This window comes from Aulonocara sp. 'chitande type north' Nkhata Bay, linkage group LG10 (assembly GCF_057382095.1).
Source record: "Aulonocara sp. 'chitande type north' Nkhata Bay isolate Kocher_YH1m ecotype deep benthic linkage group LG10, A_spYH_male_GT1.1, whole genome shotgun sequence".
In the NCBI taxonomy this organism is placed as follows: Eukaryota; Metazoa; Chordata; class Actinopteri; order Cichliformes; family Cichlidae; genus Aulonocara; species Aulonocara sp. 'chitande type north' Nkhata Bay.
The window spans coordinates 10,328,641-10,349,422 of record NC_141353.1 but is presented as its reverse complement, the minus strand read 5'-3'; the positions used below and the strand labels follow the sequence as shown (position 1 = coordinate 10,349,422).

General features: G+C 45.4%; 1 protein-coding gene across 4 annotated transcripts; it reads right to left on the bottom strand.

The window, feature by feature from the left end:
- Positions 1-247: 247 nt before the first annotated feature.
- ap4m1 (adaptor related protein complex 4 subunit mu 1) lies at positions 248-20,751 on the bottom strand. Of its 4 annotated transcripts, none has more exons than XM_086308156.1 (16): positions 20,436-20,751; positions 19,878-19,939; positions 19,580-19,665; positions 19,051-19,157; positions 18,831-18,927; positions 17,553-17,663; positions 16,243-16,320; positions 15,655-15,717; positions 15,378-15,444; positions 14,354-14,407; positions 11,647-11,753; positions 11,213-11,304; positions 7,799-7,843; positions 7,237-7,287; positions 5,338-5,455; positions 248-4,250 (listed from the first exon to the last, which is right to left on the bottom strand). In XM_086308156.1, exons 2-16 carry the CDS (start codon positions 19,933-19,935, stop codon positions 4,059-4,061), a joined length of 1,326 nt encoding a protein of 441 aa, XP_086164282.1. In that variant the 5' UTR covers positions 19,936-19,939; positions 20,436-20,751; the 3' UTR covers positions 248-4,058. The 4 variants fall into 4 exon arrangements, 3 of the variants coding, with proteins under 3 accessions (XP_086164282.1, XP_086164283.1, XP_086164281.1); XM_086308157.1 differs by having other exon boundaries at positions 19,878-19,936; XM_086308155.1 differs by lacking the exons at positions 7,799-7,843; positions 20,436-20,751.
- Positions 20,752-20,782: the final 31 nt, after the last annotated feature.

Genomic DNA, 20,782 nt, shown 5'->3' with positions numbered 1-20,782 from the left:
CGCAGACATGCTGCTACCACCGGCCAGTCAATGGTAAACAGAGCAGGAGATGATTCACATTAAACAGCCTGACATGTTTAAGGTTCACCGCAATCCAGGGCCGTATTACCCACAAGGCTTCAGGTTTCCCGGATCCTCAGGAGCCCCCAGGAGTCCTCCACATTATGAAGCGATACAGAAATCAGGGAGTTGCTGATCTTTACTGTAGCTGATGTTTTTTCCCAATAACACACCAGGAAACACAGTATGACAAAAGTACCAAACAGATGTAATTTTTTTATTTAAAAAGATACAAAACAAGTAGCGGAGCCCAAAAACTCCGAATGACTTTTTCCCATAGACGTCTACATGATCACCAACCACATGGTTTTAACTTGTCCGTCATTTGAGACGTGATGTCCTTACAGACTGGTCTGCAACCGTTTGGCAACCGCTGGTCGGTCGTGAGCGAAAAGTGTATTCCCCAACTCATCAGCGATTGCTTTGGTTGCTAGCAAGTTGCTGCAATCATCCGTGTGTCTGCAAAGCTGTGAAAAAAGCAACACAAATAGAAATGTCGAAGATTCACCTTCAAAGTGGAATTTGTGCCTTCTGACACATATCGGCGTGGTTCTGAGCCATCACTTGTACTTTGAAGGCGACCCTTCTCTGATTTGCATCGCACTATTTCAGGTTTCACCGTCACCACATCAGTAATTAGCAAAGCGTTTGCCCACAATTGGCATCTTCCATGCAAACTACAGGCAACCGAAGCAACCACAAAGACGTTTTTGTCGCAGCGTGCTCCTTGCAACCGATTTCACCAGGCATACGCTAACAACCTCCAGGAACCGTCACCAACTACTGAGGGAATACATACTTTGCCCTAATGTGTATCACCTCCAATATTGCAGACCACTCTGGAGGAATGCAGACTGACATCATGTGACAAGCCTCTAGGAGACTGGAGGTCTTTTTATGCAACCACAGTCATCGCCATCTATTGGTCTTCAGGTAGAACACGGGTTTAAGACACGTGCTTCATTTTTCCAACCTGTTCTGCTGGGCTTCACCTCAGCTTATCCGAGTGCCTGACCAATAAACTACACGGTTTCAGGCTTTAATCTGTAAATCACAATTTTGGGCTATTGTCTTCAAATTTGGACTTATTAAAACAACATTTCTTGAGTTACCGAGTGTCAGGCTAACCCTAGTTTTGAGTTATTAGATTGAAATTTAAATGTAGTGTTAAAGACGAGCTTCCATATTTCCTCCATAGATGTTAATGTTCTTCTGAGCCGCTGTAGGAACAGTGTTTGCGCTGTAAAAGGACATGCAGGCGTTTGCCCTGTGACATCATTGCAGGACATTTGCAAGTTAAGCCTGCAGCTTGTGCAGTTAAAGATTAGATGTTGTCACCTCGTTCCAGACTTAACACGCATTTCACAACTTCAAACTATTTTGTAACTAATTTCTGATATTATCAGCTGCAGAACACCGAGCATCAACTGGGATGTTTCATCATTTAAGTTTCTAACCACGAATGCAGGCGTACAATAAAGCAACAACTTATTTCTTACGACGCAGGAATTTGTTCATGTGTCACTTTTAGAACATTTAATCCCAAAATAAATTAAAAAATGGTCTCGATGAGGTCATCCAGGTAAGTCACCTGGATGAATGAAAAATAGATTTTGCTGTTGATCCTGTTTAATTTCTTGACATATCAAACACATACCCACTGTTAGCTTGTTGTAAAGAGCAGATAGCTCCGTAGGAAACATGGTGTTTATACCATATTTCTATTAATCTTATTAACACACTGATATCAGTTAAAGTTTGATGCTTAAGGCTGCGTACTTTCACTCCAGGCTTAGTCTGTTGGTTTATTGGCTTCGGTGCATTTTAGGAAACTTTCATTCATCTGATGAACTCTCTGCTCTCAGACTAAAGGCGATGTCACAGCAAGAGCAATGGGAAAACCCCACTCCCTTCTTCTGGGAAAGCATAATAAAATTATAGTTATTTGAACTAATTGCATTACTTCAGAAATTCTGTCCTTAGATACACCAACAAAATTTCCATTTTATTGAAAGTTCTTATTAATTACCAAGGGAATAACAGCACGCCACTCATATCTGGAGGTTTGTTACATTTGACACTGAACAGGCGGCGCGCTCGAGAGGAGTGGAGTCACAGGTCACGCATCAAGCATCGCCAAACACTCACTCGGTTTTCGAGGGCTTCATAATCCACTTAACACTAATTGGATTGGAATGGCACTCCATGTGGCGGACCCTCCACGTGAACACGAGATGGTAGCTCAAAGGTAGCTCTTGTGCTGCCTACATGTGCTAACAACATCTGCTTTCAACGGTCTCTCCTTCCAGTTTCTGCACAACATGAGGTTTGGATCAGAACGTTCTTCATTGGACTTTAAGGACTAACACGTTTATTTGAAGCTAGACAGACACTTTACTCGATTCATCTAGAGCTAACAGTTGGTTCTTTGTGAACAGAAATATTTTATCCTGAATAAGCCCCAAAAGTTGGTTTTCTAACAGTGAAACCAGAAGTGCCTTAAACTGTATTCTTTTCATGGGGTGGCTGTAGCTCAGGTGGCAGAGCAGGTCAGCCACTAATCAGAAGGTCGGTGGTTCGATCCCAGGCTGCCTCCTGGCTGCATGCCAAATATCCTTGGGCTAACCCCATGTTTGCCTACTGGTGGTGGTCAGAGGGCCCGGTGGCGCCTGTGTCCGGCAGCCTCGCCTCTGTCAGTGCGCCCCAGGGCAGCTGTGGCTACAATGTAGCTGCCATCACCAGTGTGTGAATGTGTGGATGACTGAATGTAGTGTAAAGCTTTGGGGTCCTATGGACTAGATAAGCGCTATACAAATGCAGGCCATTTACCATTTACCATTTTTAATGGCCACCAGGGGGCCAACGACTTCTCGTCCTGTGGACCGTTATCTAACCTAGTGGGCCGTGACGGTACTGCAGGTGTCATAGAAATTCAGTTTTAATTTACTTACAAACTACAATTACATATTTATATTAATTTATGTGAACTTGAAATGCAGGAGAAGTTTGTGTCCTAGTGACAGATGGGTCACGTTAGCCTTAACACTTTGCATATAAACTGCTAATGGGTAACATTAGCCAACAGACTGATTTTGAATAAAATTGTCATGTAAATGCTTCACTCTCTCACACTTTGATCAGAGTGGAGGTTTGAGATCGGGATTTTCTGGTTTTGCAGCACTCCTGACTTTGGGAATCGCTGCTTTGGAGAAAAAGCTTTAACAGCTTTCTTTACGAAGTCATTGACTTCTGCAGAGTAAGACCGGTGACCTACGCAGAGGCTTCGTCACATGTGCCAAGCTGGTTTCGCCCTCAACCCCCACTGATGGTAATGACCCATACCAGCGACTGTCAGGATCAACTCCAAACAGGTTAAATACCTAGGACTCTCCTGTTTTAGAACTGAAGGAGCTCCTTGGATGAGACGTGGCATGTCTTTACAAACATAAAGAAGTCACGCTGCCTTCTTTTTCCCAAACTTTAGGACTAGCAAAGACAAACAATGTCAGATTAAACCAGTTAGCTCCTGAACATCAGCATGAACAGCAGGTGAAGGAATTCACTAGTTTAAACTTTAGTTTGAACTTGAGCAAAAAGAACACAAGAACTAATAACAGGGATTGTTTATAAAGGCCTGAATGGAAATGTAACAGCTGGCTCTTCACTTCCAGGATGCCTACATCCTCATCATCAGCGCCACCATCCATCCACCCTGAGGAAACAAAGAGCTACACAGTGTCCTAAAGCTCAATTTTAATTTCAACTTTATGTCATGCCTAGAAGGTTAAATGCAAGGAGGACGAAGAGAAGTGGAACTGGTCACCGAGCAGAAATGATTCAACTGAATCAGCACATAGCTCCGATTCTGCACAAACCACCAAACACAGAGTCACAAAAGGATGAAACAGCGAGAATCACATTTGCGTTATTGATGTCACGTGTCTCGTCTCCAGTCCTGTGATCAGTCAGTAAGATCATCGCTGAGGTAATCCAAATGTTCAGATCCGGATCGTGTAGGAGTCCGAGTGGGTGACGTATCGGACCCAACGCTGCGAGGGGCCAGGCTGGATGGGCGACAGGCGCAGGAAGCGGATCTGCAGCCCCGTGGCAGTGATCTTCGGCAGCTCGAAGCTCAGACCCACCGGACCGACCTCCAACATAGAGGCCGAGCTGAGGCTGGGGACCTCCAGCTGAAAACAGGGGGGGCAGAGGTGAGGGGTGGGGGTGCTCGTTAGTTAATAATTTATATGTTCATGTGATAACTTGTTATCTTTCACACAAACTATAGGCAGCCGAGGCTTTCAGTATCACCTCACACCTGTCTGGAGATTCGCACAAACATTCGCAAACCTCTCGGTAAATTCATTTTTGTCCCTAGCAACCGGTGGTTGCCGGGCGGTCACTACCAGCCTTTAGGCCCGTGTGAGCAGGCGTTTAGCCAGCGTGACGGAAGTAAAGCTAAACGTTTCCTCTATTAATATTTCTGTTTTCTTGGAACTTTTTAATCACATTGATGGTAATGAATCAGATTAGCGTGTTTTCACGGGACTGTGCAGTCATGTGAAAACACGCCATACTTGTTCAGGCTTTTTCCAATTGGACTGTGTTTCCTTCAATCAAAGCACAAATCTAAAACCTGAACCGTCTCTTAGGATTAGACACATCACTGCACCATCCTCCATCTTGATTTCAGTGATCACATGACCACTTTGCCTGTTGTTTGGAGGCAGGTGCCACTGAGGGAGGAGGTCCTTTCCTAAATCTCTGACCGATCAGCACGCTGTAACAGAGGGCGTGAAGCACGAAGAATAACGTGTAACTGGAACTCCCGATCGTTTTTGTCACTGCTGTGATGGCGGCCATGTTTGCGCTTCGTTTTTGTGAAGCTGCAGGAAGCGGTTGAGTGTCGCCCGTCTGTAACTACATTTATGTGTTTGAAAGTTTCATTTTGGCCTGCATCACAAGAGTTTGTGTATTTGATTGTTAGTATGAACAAATTTCCAGACATGTGGTCACCACACACGGGGCGATCGTGGTTCAAGAGTTGAGTTCGCCTTGCAATCGGAAGGTTGCCGGTTCGAGCCCCGGCTCCGACAGTCTCGGTCGTTGTGTCCTTGGGCAAGACACCACTCCACCCTACTGGTGGTGGTCAGAGGGCCCGGTGGCGCCAGTGTCCGGCAGCCTCGCCTCTGTCCGGGCGCCCCAGGGCAGCTCTGGCTACAATGTAGCTGCCATCAGCAGTGTGTGTGACGCGCTACACAAATACAGGCCATTTACCTTGAACAGCGCTGAGAGCTGTGTCCCTCCAGCGAAGCGAGCGATCTGCCAGACGACGGCTCGGCTCTGCGGCTTCAGCTCGGCGCTCTGATCCGGGCTGCTCAGCTCCTGCGACAAACTGAGCAAACAAACAAACGTGAGCGGCTTCATTCACACCTGACAACCTGCTGCAAACCACCCCCGCCAGAGGTCAGAGGTCACCTGGCTGCTGTTACAGACATAATCTCAGTGTGCGGCGGCGAGGCGGAGAAGCTTTCAGACATGATTTGATTGGTAATCCTGACGGCAGCTTTCAGCTGATGTAACCGTCATTTTCCACAATGCTGCTCCGTCCATAACTGAACTCTGTGGTCGTTAAACTGACCTCAGCTCTCCAGTCACGGCGAGCGTAACGTCCAACAGGAAGGACGCAACGTTCATCAATCACTCGCAGCTGTCGGCAGCAGTTTGTAAAGCAAGGCCTCAGATGAGACTTCATTCTGATTCAAGCAGCTCAAAGCCGTCTGGAGACCAAAATACTAATTTTGCTCTACAAGGGCCTGATATCCACTGACGAGGACGTTATGCTGCCACTCTTCTATCAAAATTTAAAACGAATGTCCTCATACGTGGATCTCATTTTCATCAAAAACAAAAGTCAGGTAATTCTTTGTTTTTACATTCATCGGGTCCCAATCAGGCCAAAGAGCAAAGAGAGATTAAAAATGCCGTGAAAGAGTTCGTGTCTTAGGAGGTTAAAGCTTTAAACTTCTGAAACATTTTTCTTAAAACTTTGTGATGAAAACTTCATCGCTGCGAGTTTGCCACATCAACACAAGCTGTACAGAAACCACCTCAGCTCACGCCTGCTGCTGGAAGATTTACGGCTGGATGGAGCGAGAAACCACGACCCCTCTGCCCCGCGGCCTGAATGCTGCCAGACTCTTCTGTGTGGAGCTTGTGGTTATTCTATGGTTCAGTGCAAGTCGGGCTCCACGGTGCTGGGCACTGAGCACCAGAGGACGTCGAGCCCTCGGGCCACCCTCTTCTGATTGTTTGCTCAGAGATCAAGGTTCTTTATTTGTCACATGCATAGTTATACTTGTATAACTATGCATGTGACAAATAAAGAACCTTGATCTCTGAGCATCAGCGACCTGCTGGGATGTGTGCCGCTCTGACACAAAGCAGCAGATGCCGGCCCTGCTGATGGTTAAGGACCTGAGCCTGTGCTGGGAGACACAGCAAAGAGCTGGACTACCTGTGCACCCTCCACAGGGTCCAGGTATCACCTCCTGCTAGCAGCAGTGACACTGAGACTAGCCAAATGCAAAGTGTCCTGTCACAGCGTTCCTGTTTAGGGTTTGTCTCGTTGTTGGCCCTCTGAACCTGACTTACGATCAGTATCCCTGATGTTTCATTGACATGACGGCACAGTGATTAAAAAGCGGCCCTGTAATCCTTCTGATCAGAGGATTACAGGGATCTGATCATGTGATCTGCACTGAGTTTGACAGGCTTTTAAGTAAATTGATGTCTTTATGATTTTACTGGTTTGGACTTCACATGACGTGAGAACCTAAACCAACACCATCCCTGCTGCCTGTACGTCACCTGTGACTGTGCAGCAGGACTGTGTCTCGAGGCCCTCCACACATCGCTGACTTTGATTTCCATGACTTTCCTTAACAAATAAGAACCGCCCCTCCTACTTTGCTAATGTTGTTTTCTATTTAAAACACTTCTAAGAAGAGCCGCGATTTCTTCACAGGCTCGAGGAACTCTCGTCTGGCCTTAAGCTTCCTGTTCGGGCAGAACAACAACAACTGAGTCACATTCAAATCGACGCGCCGGCGCTGCGTTTACATACAGACTGATTTCCATGAGAAGCAGCAGCTGGTTTGAATGGCAGCGCCTCACCTCACGGAGCCTTTGGGGACGGGGATGGTGGCACACACGTTGATGGCGGCGCTGCAAAACAAAACAATGACGTCATCATCATCTGTCATTATCACCCGAGTGCTGCACTGACGCCTCAGCTCGGTCCTCGCTTTGCTTACAGTGATCGTAAAAAAGCTGTTAGAGCTTTTTCTCCAAAGCAGTGATTCAGTCAAAGTAGCATTATTCTGCTCGGTTCCCTCCTCAGATCACAATAATCCTTCTTTATCTTAAACAGCTGAGAAGAAAGGAAGGAGACTCCCATATCCTCAAACTCTAAAAAGACTGGATCCTACACTTCCCATCATGCCTCTGGATTGTGTGAGCCCCTGCTGACTGCTTCCCCAGATTGAACTCTCCTTTTTAATTTGGTGCGCTGGCCCTTTAAAGCGGCGTCTGGCCGACAGCAGCTGGTGTCGTTTCCAACACGGACGCCGTGAATCATTCAAACACACCTGCTGCACCTGCAGACGGCCTCAAGCAAACATGTCTGCTGCTTCCACCTGAAGCGCTTTCTGTGCAAATATGTGGGATGCAAACAGACCTCTTTGGTGGTAGATCGCAGCGAAGCTTCATGTACATCAGCAGCCTGCAGAGAGGAGAAACTCGTTCACACAGAACGTCCCAGAGTTAATAAAACCAGCTACAACAAAACCATGATGGTGCCGAGTAAAGCTGTGAGCTCCTGTGTGATGTTAGTGAACAAGCTGATCTCCCCAAGGTCAAAACTAAAGAAATAAAATAAACAGAGAAGTTTTAGTCACCGAAAACTGAAACACAAAGCCTGCCAGTAAACTGTGATGTGACTTTACTGCAGAAGGTTTTCTTGTACGCTGATAAAATGAAAGAGACACAGAGACAGGCTGGCAGGTCAGCAGGTTAACTTTAGGTTAACGAGCTTTAATAATCAGTTTATTCTATGCTTCAGTTTTAAGTTCAGTTACAATTTAAATACACGTTCCTGAGCTACGGAGCTAGAGTCCTATACTGCAGTTCCTCTAATGTCCACTAGAGGCTACAGCGGTGAGTGGGTCCCCACACCAGAAACACACATGTTTACAGCCTGAAACACAAACTCTTCATTCTCTGCTCATCATTTCACACCTGTATTTTATAACTCATGTGTTTAAACTGCATTAAGGGTTAAAGTTTCCATCAGGGGCGCGTCGGTGCTTTTGGAGCATTTCTATAATAATCCTGCTGTCGGGTTGTTGGACCAACGGACCTTTCAGGAAATCTGAGCTCCAGGTCTGGTGAAATTCTGGGATGTTAATTGGACATTTTTTAGCATCAGTTTGCAGATGGGATGCTGCAAACTGAAGTTAGGCAGCTTTAGCTGATATGATCAACAATCATTTGCATATTATTGATCATGAAACTGAGCTCACGGCATCATTGTTCATCAGTGGAGTTATTTCACTCATCATGCAAATGTGGAGTTTATAAGGTTGGAAAGCTGCAGTCAGCTGAGACTGAAGAGTCACCAGGATGATGATGATGAACAGAATCCACTCTCTGGGATTCAATGATGGCTCAGTATTCCCCCTCTTATCCAAATACAGTCACATGGTTACGGTGTGACAGTCAGCACTGCACAGCCCTGTTGGGTAAATCTGCTGTCAGCCTGATGATGGACTGAGTTTTGTGCTCACAGCTCTCACACTGAGGCTGCAGTTGTTACTATAAAGCAGGGGCCGGCAACCCTGGGTTAACTGATGGCACAACCATAGCTGGACTGGCCCGATGGTAACAGTATAAACAATGAGAGGTGGTGGATTGGTCAGGATCTGGTCAACATGTAAAAATAAGTCAGTTGTTTGGTGGTGGCATCACGGAGCTTCCACAGAGGCCAGCAGGTGGATGAGAGGAAGGGGAGGCAGGAGCAGAGACCTGAAGCGGCCACTGGTCCGAGTGTCAGGTGAACTGAACTTCAGGTAAGAAGTTATGACCTGCTGTCTCTGGGTCAGATATAAACTAAGTTTACATGGAGTTTATTTTCGTTATGCTGACTTTTTACAGTCAGTTGCAATAACTCGTACTGCTACTAGCTAGCATGACAGAGTTTCTATACAGGTGGGTGGTGCTATGATGTTACTGATAGTGAACTTTATTTTATTCCTAAGGTCAGTTAGTAGAGTTTCCAACCGTCCCGTAAAAAGACAGAATCGTCTCGTATTCAGAGAAAATATTACACGTTTCGTGTTGAGGTGGAAAGGAACCGTTTGTGCCGGACTTCAGCTCGAATGGAAAAAGACACAAAGCTGGAGTTACTCTGTCTTTGCTGCACAGCTGCCTCTCCTCTCACTCTCTCTTCTGATCAGCTGATCGGCTTTTCTCTCTGCGCCACAAACAGGAAACCAGCTGATGTCGCGCTAAACAACAGCAGCACGTTTGATCAGCTGTTGTTAGAATTTATTTAATATTAATTTCTAGTATCAGCTGATGTTTGCTGGAGCCACAGCTGTAAAGCTGCTGGTCATGATGTCGGTTTGGATATGTGGTGAGAGGGAAACATGAAACCAGGAGATGTCCTTACTGGATCATCAGAGCTGTGATGGAGAAACAGGTTTACCTTTAGGTGACATGAATGAGTTGAAGTTATGAACTGTTTCTGAGAGACAAATAACACCAGGATCCTTGTCTGTGCAGGGGCGGGTCTAGCAAAGTGTTGCCAGGGGGGCAGGTAGGGCATTAACAGGGAGAGGGGGGCACAAAGACATACTTTCTTATTCTCATTTAAAATGTCTCGCTTTTAACAAATAATTATCTGAATCTTACAACCAAAGTTTTTATCTGACGTAAAATGTATAGAAATCATACATATACCAACAAGACTGTGCATCACTGTCACCACAGCGTTGGCTTTCATTCAAAGCTTTCACCTGCTGGACGTCACTACCTGACAGGTTTACCTGTCTTCAGAACATTGCAGAGGCCTTACTGACAGTGTTTGGCTCGACATGTCTGTGTGAGCAGGTTTTCTCTCACATGAGTCCTCAGGCAGCCTCTGAATGCTGGACACTCTGAGACCAGAGATCACAGTAACATGTGTGTCTCTGTATCAACAAACATATTGGCCCAGTTTACTTTTCTTATCACTGTTGTGAGGAGGCCATAAACAGCATTTGTATTTTCTGTTGTTCAGTTCATTTGCTGTTATGGATAAAAAGTCTTTTTTTGTTTCAAAGTAGCTGATAACTATTCGCTGACAGCTGCCAACATCTGAACAAATATAATTCTGTAAAGTTGATCTATATAGTGTGTAACTGTTAATATAGAGCGTTATTAAATTTATTGATAATGCAGTCATATGGCACACTGACCTCTGAGGAAACTTTAGATGGCACTCATCATCAGAAAGGTTGCCGACCTGCTATAAAGGATGAAGCTGGCGGCCGCAGCCACAGGAATAGAAGGCGAGCTGCACTAAAGCAGCAGGAAACGATGGAAGAAAGCCTGTTAACAGGGTGTAGGCTGAAAACTGCTGGAGCAGCCTGCTTCCTGTTTTCCAGCACGTTTTTCCCTTTATGGCTGATAAATGTCAGTTTGAGCTCAGGGAAGCCTGGAGTGAACAAACGGGTGAAGAATCAGGCGAATATACCTGAAAGGGGGCGCCGGAGCTCACCCTTTCACAGATCAAACCTCACCTGCCTGCAGGAGGTGAAACACCTGCTCAGACTGTCTGCCCTCTGCTGGCACAACTGTGCAACAACAACCCTCACCCTGCAACCAGCTGCTGAGTGAGCGATGTGTCCGTCACTCAGCATTCACCTGTTTCATGTTGGCATAGTATTCGTTTAACTTACAGGTTTTATGAGAATCGTTTAAGGAGGCCACGCCACATTTTAACTGGGGAGTCTGAGGAGACAGTGCACCGCTGGAGCCTCTGCTGGACGTTAGAGGAACTGCAGGTTTCTGAACCTCATGTAGTTTGTGTCGATGTGTCTGAAGGTCCTACCTTCCTCCGTTGTCTCTCTCGATGGTGGGGAAGAGTCGGAAAGGAAGCGCAGACGGCAGGTCGTCGCTGAGCTGGTACTGCATCACAGTTTGCTGCAAGAGGAGGAGATGAAGAGCATGAGGAGCAGTCGAGAAACAAACTGCACACGCTCAGAGTTCAGTCTGATTTGATGATGTGAGTGAAACGTTTCAGTGTGTTACAGAAACCAGAGCGCGCTGCTGACGTAACCCTGAAACTACAACAGGTGAGTGCTCAGGCAGCGCCTTCATGCTGACTCTGATGGTGCTGAGGAGCAAGCTCTCTTCCTGCAGGCAAAGCTGTCGCTTCCTGTTAAAAGGGAGTTTTTCCTTCCCACTGTCGCCAAAGTGCTTGTTCATAGGGGTTCATATGATTGTTGGGTTTCTCTGTATGTAATACTGGAGGATTAGGATCACCTCTCCCTGGCTGGGACACAGTCGGAGGATCCGATGGCTGTCAAACTCGTCCAGCCGCACCGCCTGGTGAAAGCTGCACTCGTCGACCCGAACGGCGGCTCCGTAACCTGAACAGGAACAAACACGGCAGGTCACACACACCCTTCATTTTAACCTGCACATCCTCTCGCCTTAGTGATGGGAGTCCATCCAGATGTGGACCCAACATCATGACCCACAAAAAAACTGGGTCATGATGTTGTCTGAAAAACATCACCGACTAATCTGAATCCAGACTTTTCAGGATTCGGGGACTCCCAGAGTCTCCCGACTTCCTGCTCAGATCCGCTCCAACATTTTCAGTCATAACCATAAACTGACGCCAGCCGCAGTCCGGACTCTTTAACCAGCCCCGCTCAGTACGTGCCGACTTTCAAACCTTTAAATCCACCGTGAAGCTAATAAGCAAATAAATACCAAAATAAAGACACATGCATCTGTGAAAAGCAACGACACAAACAGCAGCAGGAAATGAAGCCGTGCTGTTTTTAATAACACCGACAGGATGAAGCACGTTTAACGCTGCTCTGTGTTTATGAGGACGGACATCGTGCACGGCTCACTTTGTCTTTCTACTCACACTTCACTTTGATTTGATCGCTGAACAAAAACACGGCTGCAACATTTCAGCATGAAAGGTGTATTACAGTTCGTGTGAATCAGGTCAGAAACACAAATAACTATGGAAGTCTGACCCGGGTGCTGATAATCACTGATCACACCACTGAGTGTGATCACCTCCGTAAGGTCAGTTTGCTGGTCTGCAGCATTAGACCGTCCTGTCAGGACTTCACCCCGAGCTCAGAGCGTGTAATGCTCAGAGAAACTGCTCAGGCCTCAGTTAGCATGCTAACAGTCAACGATCACGACAGATTGTAAGGGCTGTAGGAGAAAGCCTCTTCTCTGTAAAAAGAACACAGCGCCATAGATTAGATGAACTCTGCATACCAGAGTGTTCGAGTCACCTGTGAGGCCATCAGTCCCACAGATAAAGCTTGGACCAAACTGGGTCGTCAACAGGACAATGATCCCAAGTACAGCAGCAAATCTCCAACAGAACAGCTGAAAAATAAACCAATCAAGCTGCAATGGTCCAGTCAAAGTCCAGACCTGAGAGAGCTTTGCATGAACGAACAACTAGAATACAGAGTGGACCAAAACCGCCCCACAGTGATGTGAGAGCCTGATACAGTCACACAGAAAACCGTCACTGCAAAGTAATGCTGCTTAAGGAGGTTATAGTTGCTGCTGACTCAGTTCTTACAGAACTGCAAACAATAGTGAAAAACTTTGAAAGCAAATTACTTGTCACTTAGAAGTGTGGCAGCACTGCTCTTCTTCATGGGCAGCACTGTTGGCGCACAGCACGAAGGTCCTGAGTTCAATTCCACCATCATGCTGGGGTCTTTCTGTGTAGTTTGAATGAATGTGGGAGTGAATGTGAGCGACCCTGAGAAGCGGATGGCTGCTCTTCTTCATATCTAAGTAATATCAGTTAAATCCTGTTTCTGTGCAGACGACACGGTTGTCTGTTGTTTATCCCCTTCACTGGTACAAACTCACATCCCTGCAGTCCATCTTTGTCTGGTTCTTTCTTCTTCGCAGGTTAGAATAGTTTTAATGTCAAATCTGTAGGCCGGGCTTATAGCAGCCTTTCTTCTGCCTGTTCACTACTGAACACAGATCGTGGACTTCATATGTGCTGCATCCTGACCAACTGTACAACAGTCTGGTACGGGAACTGCTCTGCGTTGCAGAGGGTCATGAAAACTGCCCAGCGCATCGCCGGAGCACCACTTCCTGCCATAAAGGACATCTACAGGAAGCGGTGTCTGAAAAGGGCTGTGAAAATCATCAAAGATCCCAGTCACCCATCACATGGACTCTTCACCCTCCTGCCCTCTGGGAGGCGCTACAGGAGCCTCCGGACTAAGACCACCAGGTACCGGAACAGCTTCTTCCTCACAGCTGTCAGACTCCTGAACTCTGCCTCCTGACATCTGACCCACGTTAAACTCATGGACTGAACATACACACACCCACAATGGACAACTGTACCCTCAAACACACAATAATAACATGGACTGAACCACCACTCACAACCACTAGCACTTTATATAGCCTCTGTAGAAACTATCTACACCCTCACTTATCTTAACTGCACTACTGTATAGCTCTGTGTAAATAATCATTCTGTACATACGATAATCTTTAACCCTACAACTGTTTACAACTTGCATAGTTCCCATTTCTGTATAGCTGTATATCTCAGATTCCTGTAAAGTTATTTATTTCATATTCTGTATAATTTTTCATATTTATATCCTGTTCATATCCTGTACATAGCTTGTACTCACTACAGCCTGTACATACTTATAGTTATAGAATATTCACAACATACTTCATACCGTGTACATTATAACATACCATAATAGACCCATTTCTGTAATATACTTACATATCTATATTATTGCTAATATATATTGTAATCTATCTATATCACTAAAGCACTTCTGGATGGATGCAAACTGCATTTCGTTGCCCTGTACCTGTGCATGTGCAATGACAATAAAGTTGAATTCTATTCTATTCTATTTACTCTGTGATGACAACATAACATAAATACAATAAACTAATGAAAGGCTGCGATGTGATTGTGCGTTTTTACCTCTGAGCTGAGACTTGCCGATGCTGAACTCTTCGTTCAGTCCGATTCGCATCTCTGTTAAAGAGACGGCACAGACACACCAAACTGAGACGAGAAGATGACATCGCTTCAGATTTTAGAGACAAAGAAACAAATCACAAGTATTAACGTATAAGACGTTTATTTTGATATTGTAATGCACATTTTTGTTGTACTGGTTCACTCGGTGCTGCTGGATTAGTTTAATTCAGATATGAGGAGAGCTAAACAAGGAAATAAACGAAAACTTCTCTTTAGAGGATACTGGGGGGGAGTCGAACTTCTGTGTAGGGAGCGAACAGCAGCATTCATGAAGCAGATGGTTCCTGACTGGGTCGCGGTTCTGCTGGACGAGAACATGAACCTGGACTGTTCACGTTCAGGTTAAGTTAGCAGTGTTGTCGTTGCTGTCATGCTGTGATGTCTTTACTGCTGCTGAGTGTGACGATTAGCTGCGACTGAGGAAACCTGACCTGTGCTCAAAGTTCAACGTTTACCTTTATTGGCTCATTATGACGCGTTTGTTCACATTATAATAATAATAAACACAACAACAAAAAGTGCATCAACACCAGTCAGAATAAACGAGACGCAGCCTTTTCTCATTGGACTGGCTGCTGCGTGCGCCACCTATGACATCATCAACCTTAATGACAGCTGTGTTTGATTGGCTGTGCGTTTCTCTGTTTGATGGGAAGTTGCTGGTACGACTTCACATCTCAGCAAAACTGAAGACTGATTGTTTCCTCTCGTTTAAACGAATAAAATCGGTCGCCAGGAACTGAGTCGACGGCGAGCATCAACTGACTTTAAATCCTCCAACTCACTGGAGGACATACGATGCTTCATCTTTTCTTTACCACTGCTGATCCTTGGAAATCCAGTTTCAGTGCATCCACTCAGACACATCTGACAACGGATGTGTCTGAGTGGACGGGACCAGCTGACTGAACCCTCCATAGACACCACCTGGTGGCTCGCTGAACCTCTTTTTGAGCTGTCTCACCTGAGCAGCTCGGCATGTAGCACTTCACTCTGATCTCGCCCTCCACATCTGCCTTCATCAGAAGTCCCTGCAGCACAAACCCAACAGCTCTGCACAAAGTTCTCTGTTTTGGTTGATTCACCTCAGAAATCTTTTGTAATTAAATGTTTTTGACACTAACACATTTCTCAGAGTATTCAGTCTTATTTGTTGCGAGTCTGAAACTGCACCACAAACACTTTTGGCCATTTTTAAGCTTTTCGGGTGTGACTGTTCTTCTCACGCTGATGTTACTCACGTTGGAGCCGATGACGACCGTCATCCTCTCAATCACGTCCACAAATATCTCGCTCTTCCCTCCCTGGAAAACACACACAGACCAGATGATCAGAAGCCAGGACATGAAAAGTTCTGTTTTTTTCCAGGAAGTTTTCAGTCCAGCTGGGACCAGACTATTTACTGAAATCTGACAGTCAGTTTCAAACCTCCAAACCTGCTTGTAAAACGGAGCAAATCCGTTCCCATAAAAACGGACCTAACTGAACTTTTACTAACTCATATCTCGGTGAACGACGACTGCCTCACCCTCGGCTTTAGGCGTTCTGAATGTTGATTTAACCTTCGTCTTAAACTAATCAGCTCATCTTCTTGGAAAAATGAAAGAATATCAACATTTTTACACCAGAAACAAAAACATGTATATGAATATAGATCGCCTTCATTTTTTGAGGCTTGTTTATCTAAAAGATAAAAGCCCACTCCAGGGCAACGAGCCCACAGATCATCCACAGACTTGAAACGAGAGCAGCTTGTTCTTCACTCGTCTGTCAGGCTGTCGGCGTCCTCTCGCTCAGGTGTTCCCCTCCCACAGGTGTGCGGGTTTTACCTGCTCTCTGCTGGACTGGATTGGTCTGGTGGCTGCAGAGCTTGGAGCCACTTTGCTTTGCTGCGTCTCTGCTCCAAACTGCAACGACAGCAAACAAAGAAAAACAAGGTAAACAACGCGGTGAATGCAGACTGTCAGCTGACTGCAGAATGAACACTAAAAATAAAAATCCATTAAAGCTCCACGAAGGCTCTGAGGTCTTTGTTCCAGCACAGTTAGCTCTCAAAGGCAAAAACAGACAAGTGTTTCCCCTAAAACAGTAAACTTTACAGCGGGCCTGTCTGCCAGCTGCTTTGCAACCCGCCTCCACCCCAAATACCCTCAGTTTCTCCTGGTGTCTGATCATCGCTGCTGCCACTGCTCAGTAAATCTTGGTGATGTGATGCTCCTGCTCTCAAATAAACTCTCTTTTCTAAAATAAAGGTGAAGACGATAAATCAAACTTGCCTTCTTGAGGCAGACGAGCACAACCTTACTAACTCACAGAGCTGCTAACAGTCAAACAGACTGAAGACAAGACATAATTAACTTTTACAGCCCAGTTTGACCAGCCAAACATTTCTCCTGGGACTCTTTACTGTCGGCACAGACGCGTTCCCTGGATGTTTAACAAAAACCAGACACAGGGGCTGATGGGAAACCAGGAGTGCTCAGAAACATAAAACAACAAGAAAAACTTGTATTCAGCAGCAGAGCTAATAAGAGTCGTGCACTGAGGAGGTCAAACCCGTCTTCCCGTAACGTCCAGCCCTGGGTGCACGGACTTAAGGTCACAGATTTGAGGAGGAGCCCAGCGCTGACAGAGTAATCCGTCCTTAAAGCCTCAAAATTTGGAGGAAGAAAACAAAACAGGCAGTTGTGTCGAGACATTATGGAACCAAGAAGACCGACCTTAAAAACATGGCTCAGATTATTTTCTTCGGCAGGTTAGACGACTCTAACATCGTCTGCAGTTCAGCCAGAGCCTCATTAAGACCAGACAGCTGGAGGAAATTACATCCATCCGTGTGTCTAAGGACAGATTTACAAAGCACGAACGGACCTCGGCTCACATATTTGTTTTCTGCTGCCTTAGAAAAAAAGCCCAAAGCCTCTGACTGTGAAGCAAACGTCCTGAACACCTGATTCAGCCGAAACTCCTGTTTTTAATCCTGTTGCTATGACAGTTCTTATTCCTCTGGGCCAAATCACCTTGAATGATCTGAAAACAAAAATGTGACTTTGATGCCTCCTGAGGACAGATGGCTGCAGTTCCCCTCGAAGCTAATGTCAAGAAAACAAAGCAAGCAAGCGAGGCGGTGCTACCGTACCAGGCCGACATTGCTGAGGTCAAACAGGCTGAACGGCCTGGAGGTGACGGCTTCGGTCTGGATGAAGTTCTTCAGGACGTCAGAGGAAGTCGTCTGGATGTAACCGTAGTCCTGACAGACAGAAGGAGAGGACGGTTTTTACACGAGCAGAGGTTCATCAAACGAAAATGTGACTAAAGCTGCGTTCACACTGCAGGCGAAAGCGCATCAAAGCCGATTTTTTGACCCTCTGCGACCATCTATCCGACCATGGTGTGACAGTGTGAACGACACAAATCCGATATTTTCAAATCCGATCTGGGTCACTTTCGTATGTGGTGCTGAATCGATACATATCTGTTTCAGAAAGCGACTGCTGTTTGACGGTCACGTCGCATTAAATCCGTCTTTTACGTCACTGACACAAGACAGACGCCAATTATCAGCGCCGGAGAAGACATCGCGAACGCTTCCTGTTCATCCAGTGTAGATGTCAGTGAAACTGTTGGGAAGACAACGTGAACATTTTATTTGTACTGTATAATCTGCAGCTATCCTTTGAAGCAGCGCTCCTCTAAAACAGCAACAAGGATCATTATTAGGTTATTCACATTATTATGTAAATAACAAAATAACTTAAAGCAAAAACTGGGAAACGTGAAGCCCGAACTCTTTATATTAAGGCCATCAGTCACACATGCTGTTGCTCTGGGTCTAAACTGAGTGCGTTGTGTGTGACGTCTTCTTTTGCGCATGCGGCGCTTTGAGCGTTCACACTAGAGCGCGTTGGCTGTCGCATTTTATTTGTAGTGTGAACGAGGAGACAAAAAAATCTGAATTGAGCAGAGTGAGCGTAGCCTAAATGCTTGTTTCCCTCTAAGAGAGATGGAGCAGGAGGTGCTAAATCTGCACTACAGAAGAGGAAAACATGCTGCTCCACCCACAGCTCATGTTTTTACCTCTTCGCTGTAAACCTGAGCGATAACGAGCTCCACACTGCTTCCACACCAACGGGAAAACTTTCATATAAGTTTGTCTGATGTGAAAAACGACTTTGGATAATTGGAAGAAAATTCATGGGAAATTAATGAGATCATGAACTCATCAGTGAAGCATTAACAGAGGTCACAGAAAAAGTGCGATACGTTCATTTTCACAAAGACTTCTTCACAATCAGACCAGAGTCTTCCCCAGGTGGATATCTGTAAGAGTGCAGGTTTGAGGCTACGTCCTTCTTTACATATATTAAAACTTTACAGCACCACCTGTAGCCAAAAGGGTGGCAGCACGGAGACTCACCACGATCTCGTCCAGCAGCTCGTAGATGAGGGCGAAGTTCATCTGCACCGACTTCTCTGATAGGCTGCCGCAGTAATCTTTAACCAGAGCTGCTAACCTGCAACAAAGAGCATGCTCAGGCAGCTCAGGAGCTGTAACACCATCAGGTGCAGAGCCTCAAACTGTCTGAGGTCACAGCCATCCTCAAACACAAGCAGTCAGCTTACGGATGACCTCATACCTGTTGAGAAACTCGGTAATGGTGAACGGCGAGGAGCCCGCCGTGGTCGTGGCGACCCAGTACAGTCCTCCCTGCCTGATGTGGACGAAGTAAATATCCTTATGATTCTGCAGGAAAACAAAAGATGTTTAACCAGACATGAGGAGAAAATAACTGGCATTATAATCAAACATAATGACTCCTTCTTCTGAAATCTGAGAACAAGCTGCTCATTGTTGGTTTAAATGTTTTTAATTATGAGCTGACTGGACAAAGTCCGGACAGAGAGCAGATGTTGCTGCATTGCAACAGCTTTTGCAGCTGGAACGCTGACCACGTCATGGAAACACATAAAATGAACCAAAACAGACACCAGAACATCATGTGGAGTCCGAGTCACTCACACGGACCAATAATCTAACTGCTGTCAGGTTAACTGTTCTAACAAACCCTTCAAAAGGTCTGAGCTCCACTTTGTGTGTTTGGATGGTCCTGAGCATTAATCAGCAGGTATGCGTGTCTCAATAAAAAGAAGCCATAATTTATTTACCATGACGACCGGAGGCTGGTCTCCGGTCAGCGCCGTGACCTTCTCGTAGAAAATACTGACAATGTCGTTACCAGCTCCTCCACGGACTGGTGGGTCAGGTCAAGGTTGATGTTTACACACAAAATAAATAAAGCACATTTTCAGATTCAGAATTGTCCCCATACAGCCGACAGTATGGAGGTCCGGCACTGCCGAAATATATTTACAATTCAAGTTTACTTAATGGGGGACTAATACAGTTATTCATACAGCTTTCATTTGTCCTGAGCTGTTTCCAGCTGTGGGAACAGAAGGATACAGTCTTTATAAATGAGATGGTCCCCCTTCGAGGACAAGATGAAGACCTGAGAGATCATCCTGCTGAGAGACACACAGGAGAAATGAGAAAATAATAATCGTCTTTATTTACTTATATGAATTAATTATGTTGCAAACAAAAAGTGACAGAACTCGGTAACTAAATAAAAACACTGAAAAGGAGATAAAATCAAGTACAATCAGGAAAAAGTTGTTTGTTTTTTAAAGAGGAGACTTTAAGTACCTGAGGCCACGATTTGATTTCCTCAGGCAGATCGAAGCCTCAGAGCTCCTCATGCAAACACCCAGGTGACAATAAAATATTTCGTCCTTAATCAGCTCTAATGATTCTTATGCCGAATTTGATTTTAGAACCAAAATAATCCGAGAAACCCTTAAATGTGATTTTAATGCGTGCATGTGCTAGAAGAAGTGAAAGAATATTTTAAAATGACGGAAACTGTAAGCGACCTCAGTCTAAAGCCATTAGCATGCGGAAATTAGCTTTTCACGCTCATTTTGTAAAGCTAAGGTTAATAGCAGTTACTGATTTACTCACCCACAGATGGCCTCCGGGGAAACAGATGTAAAAATAAATAAATAAATAAAAAAGTAAAAAGGTTTCTTTTAACCCTTTTTTTTTATCCCTAGGAAGCCATGACTGGCAAGGAAAGCTAATTTACTGATCGTAACTGGGAATTCGAGTGAGCTAACCCAGCATTTATTAACTCAAAACGGCAAAAATAAGATGTTAAAAGGTGAAATTAAAATTTAAAAAAAGTTCGTTTGTAAGCTAGATCCCGGCTATCCGGGTAGTTGACACACACACACCACAAGAGCATCTCAGTTGACAGGTTAGTGTTTACAAACCGCGTCATCACCTCGCAATTAGCGCACAGCGCCGCC

Bases quoted from the DNA above. Each gene is read 5' to 3' on its own strand.
- ap4m1 (XM_086308156.1), bottom strand. From the start codon at position 19,935: ATGATCTCTCAGGTCTTCATCTTGTCCTCGAAGGGGGACCATCTCATT. The intron at 18,928-19,050 runs GTATGAGGTCAT...TCTTTGTTGCAG, and splicing joins ATTACCGAGTTTCTCAACAG to GTTAGCAGCTCTGGTTAAAG. The intron at 11,305-11,646 runs GTGATCCTAATC...CTCCTCTTGCAG, and splicing joins TGTGTCCCAGCCAGGGAGAG to CAAACTGTGATGCAGTACCA.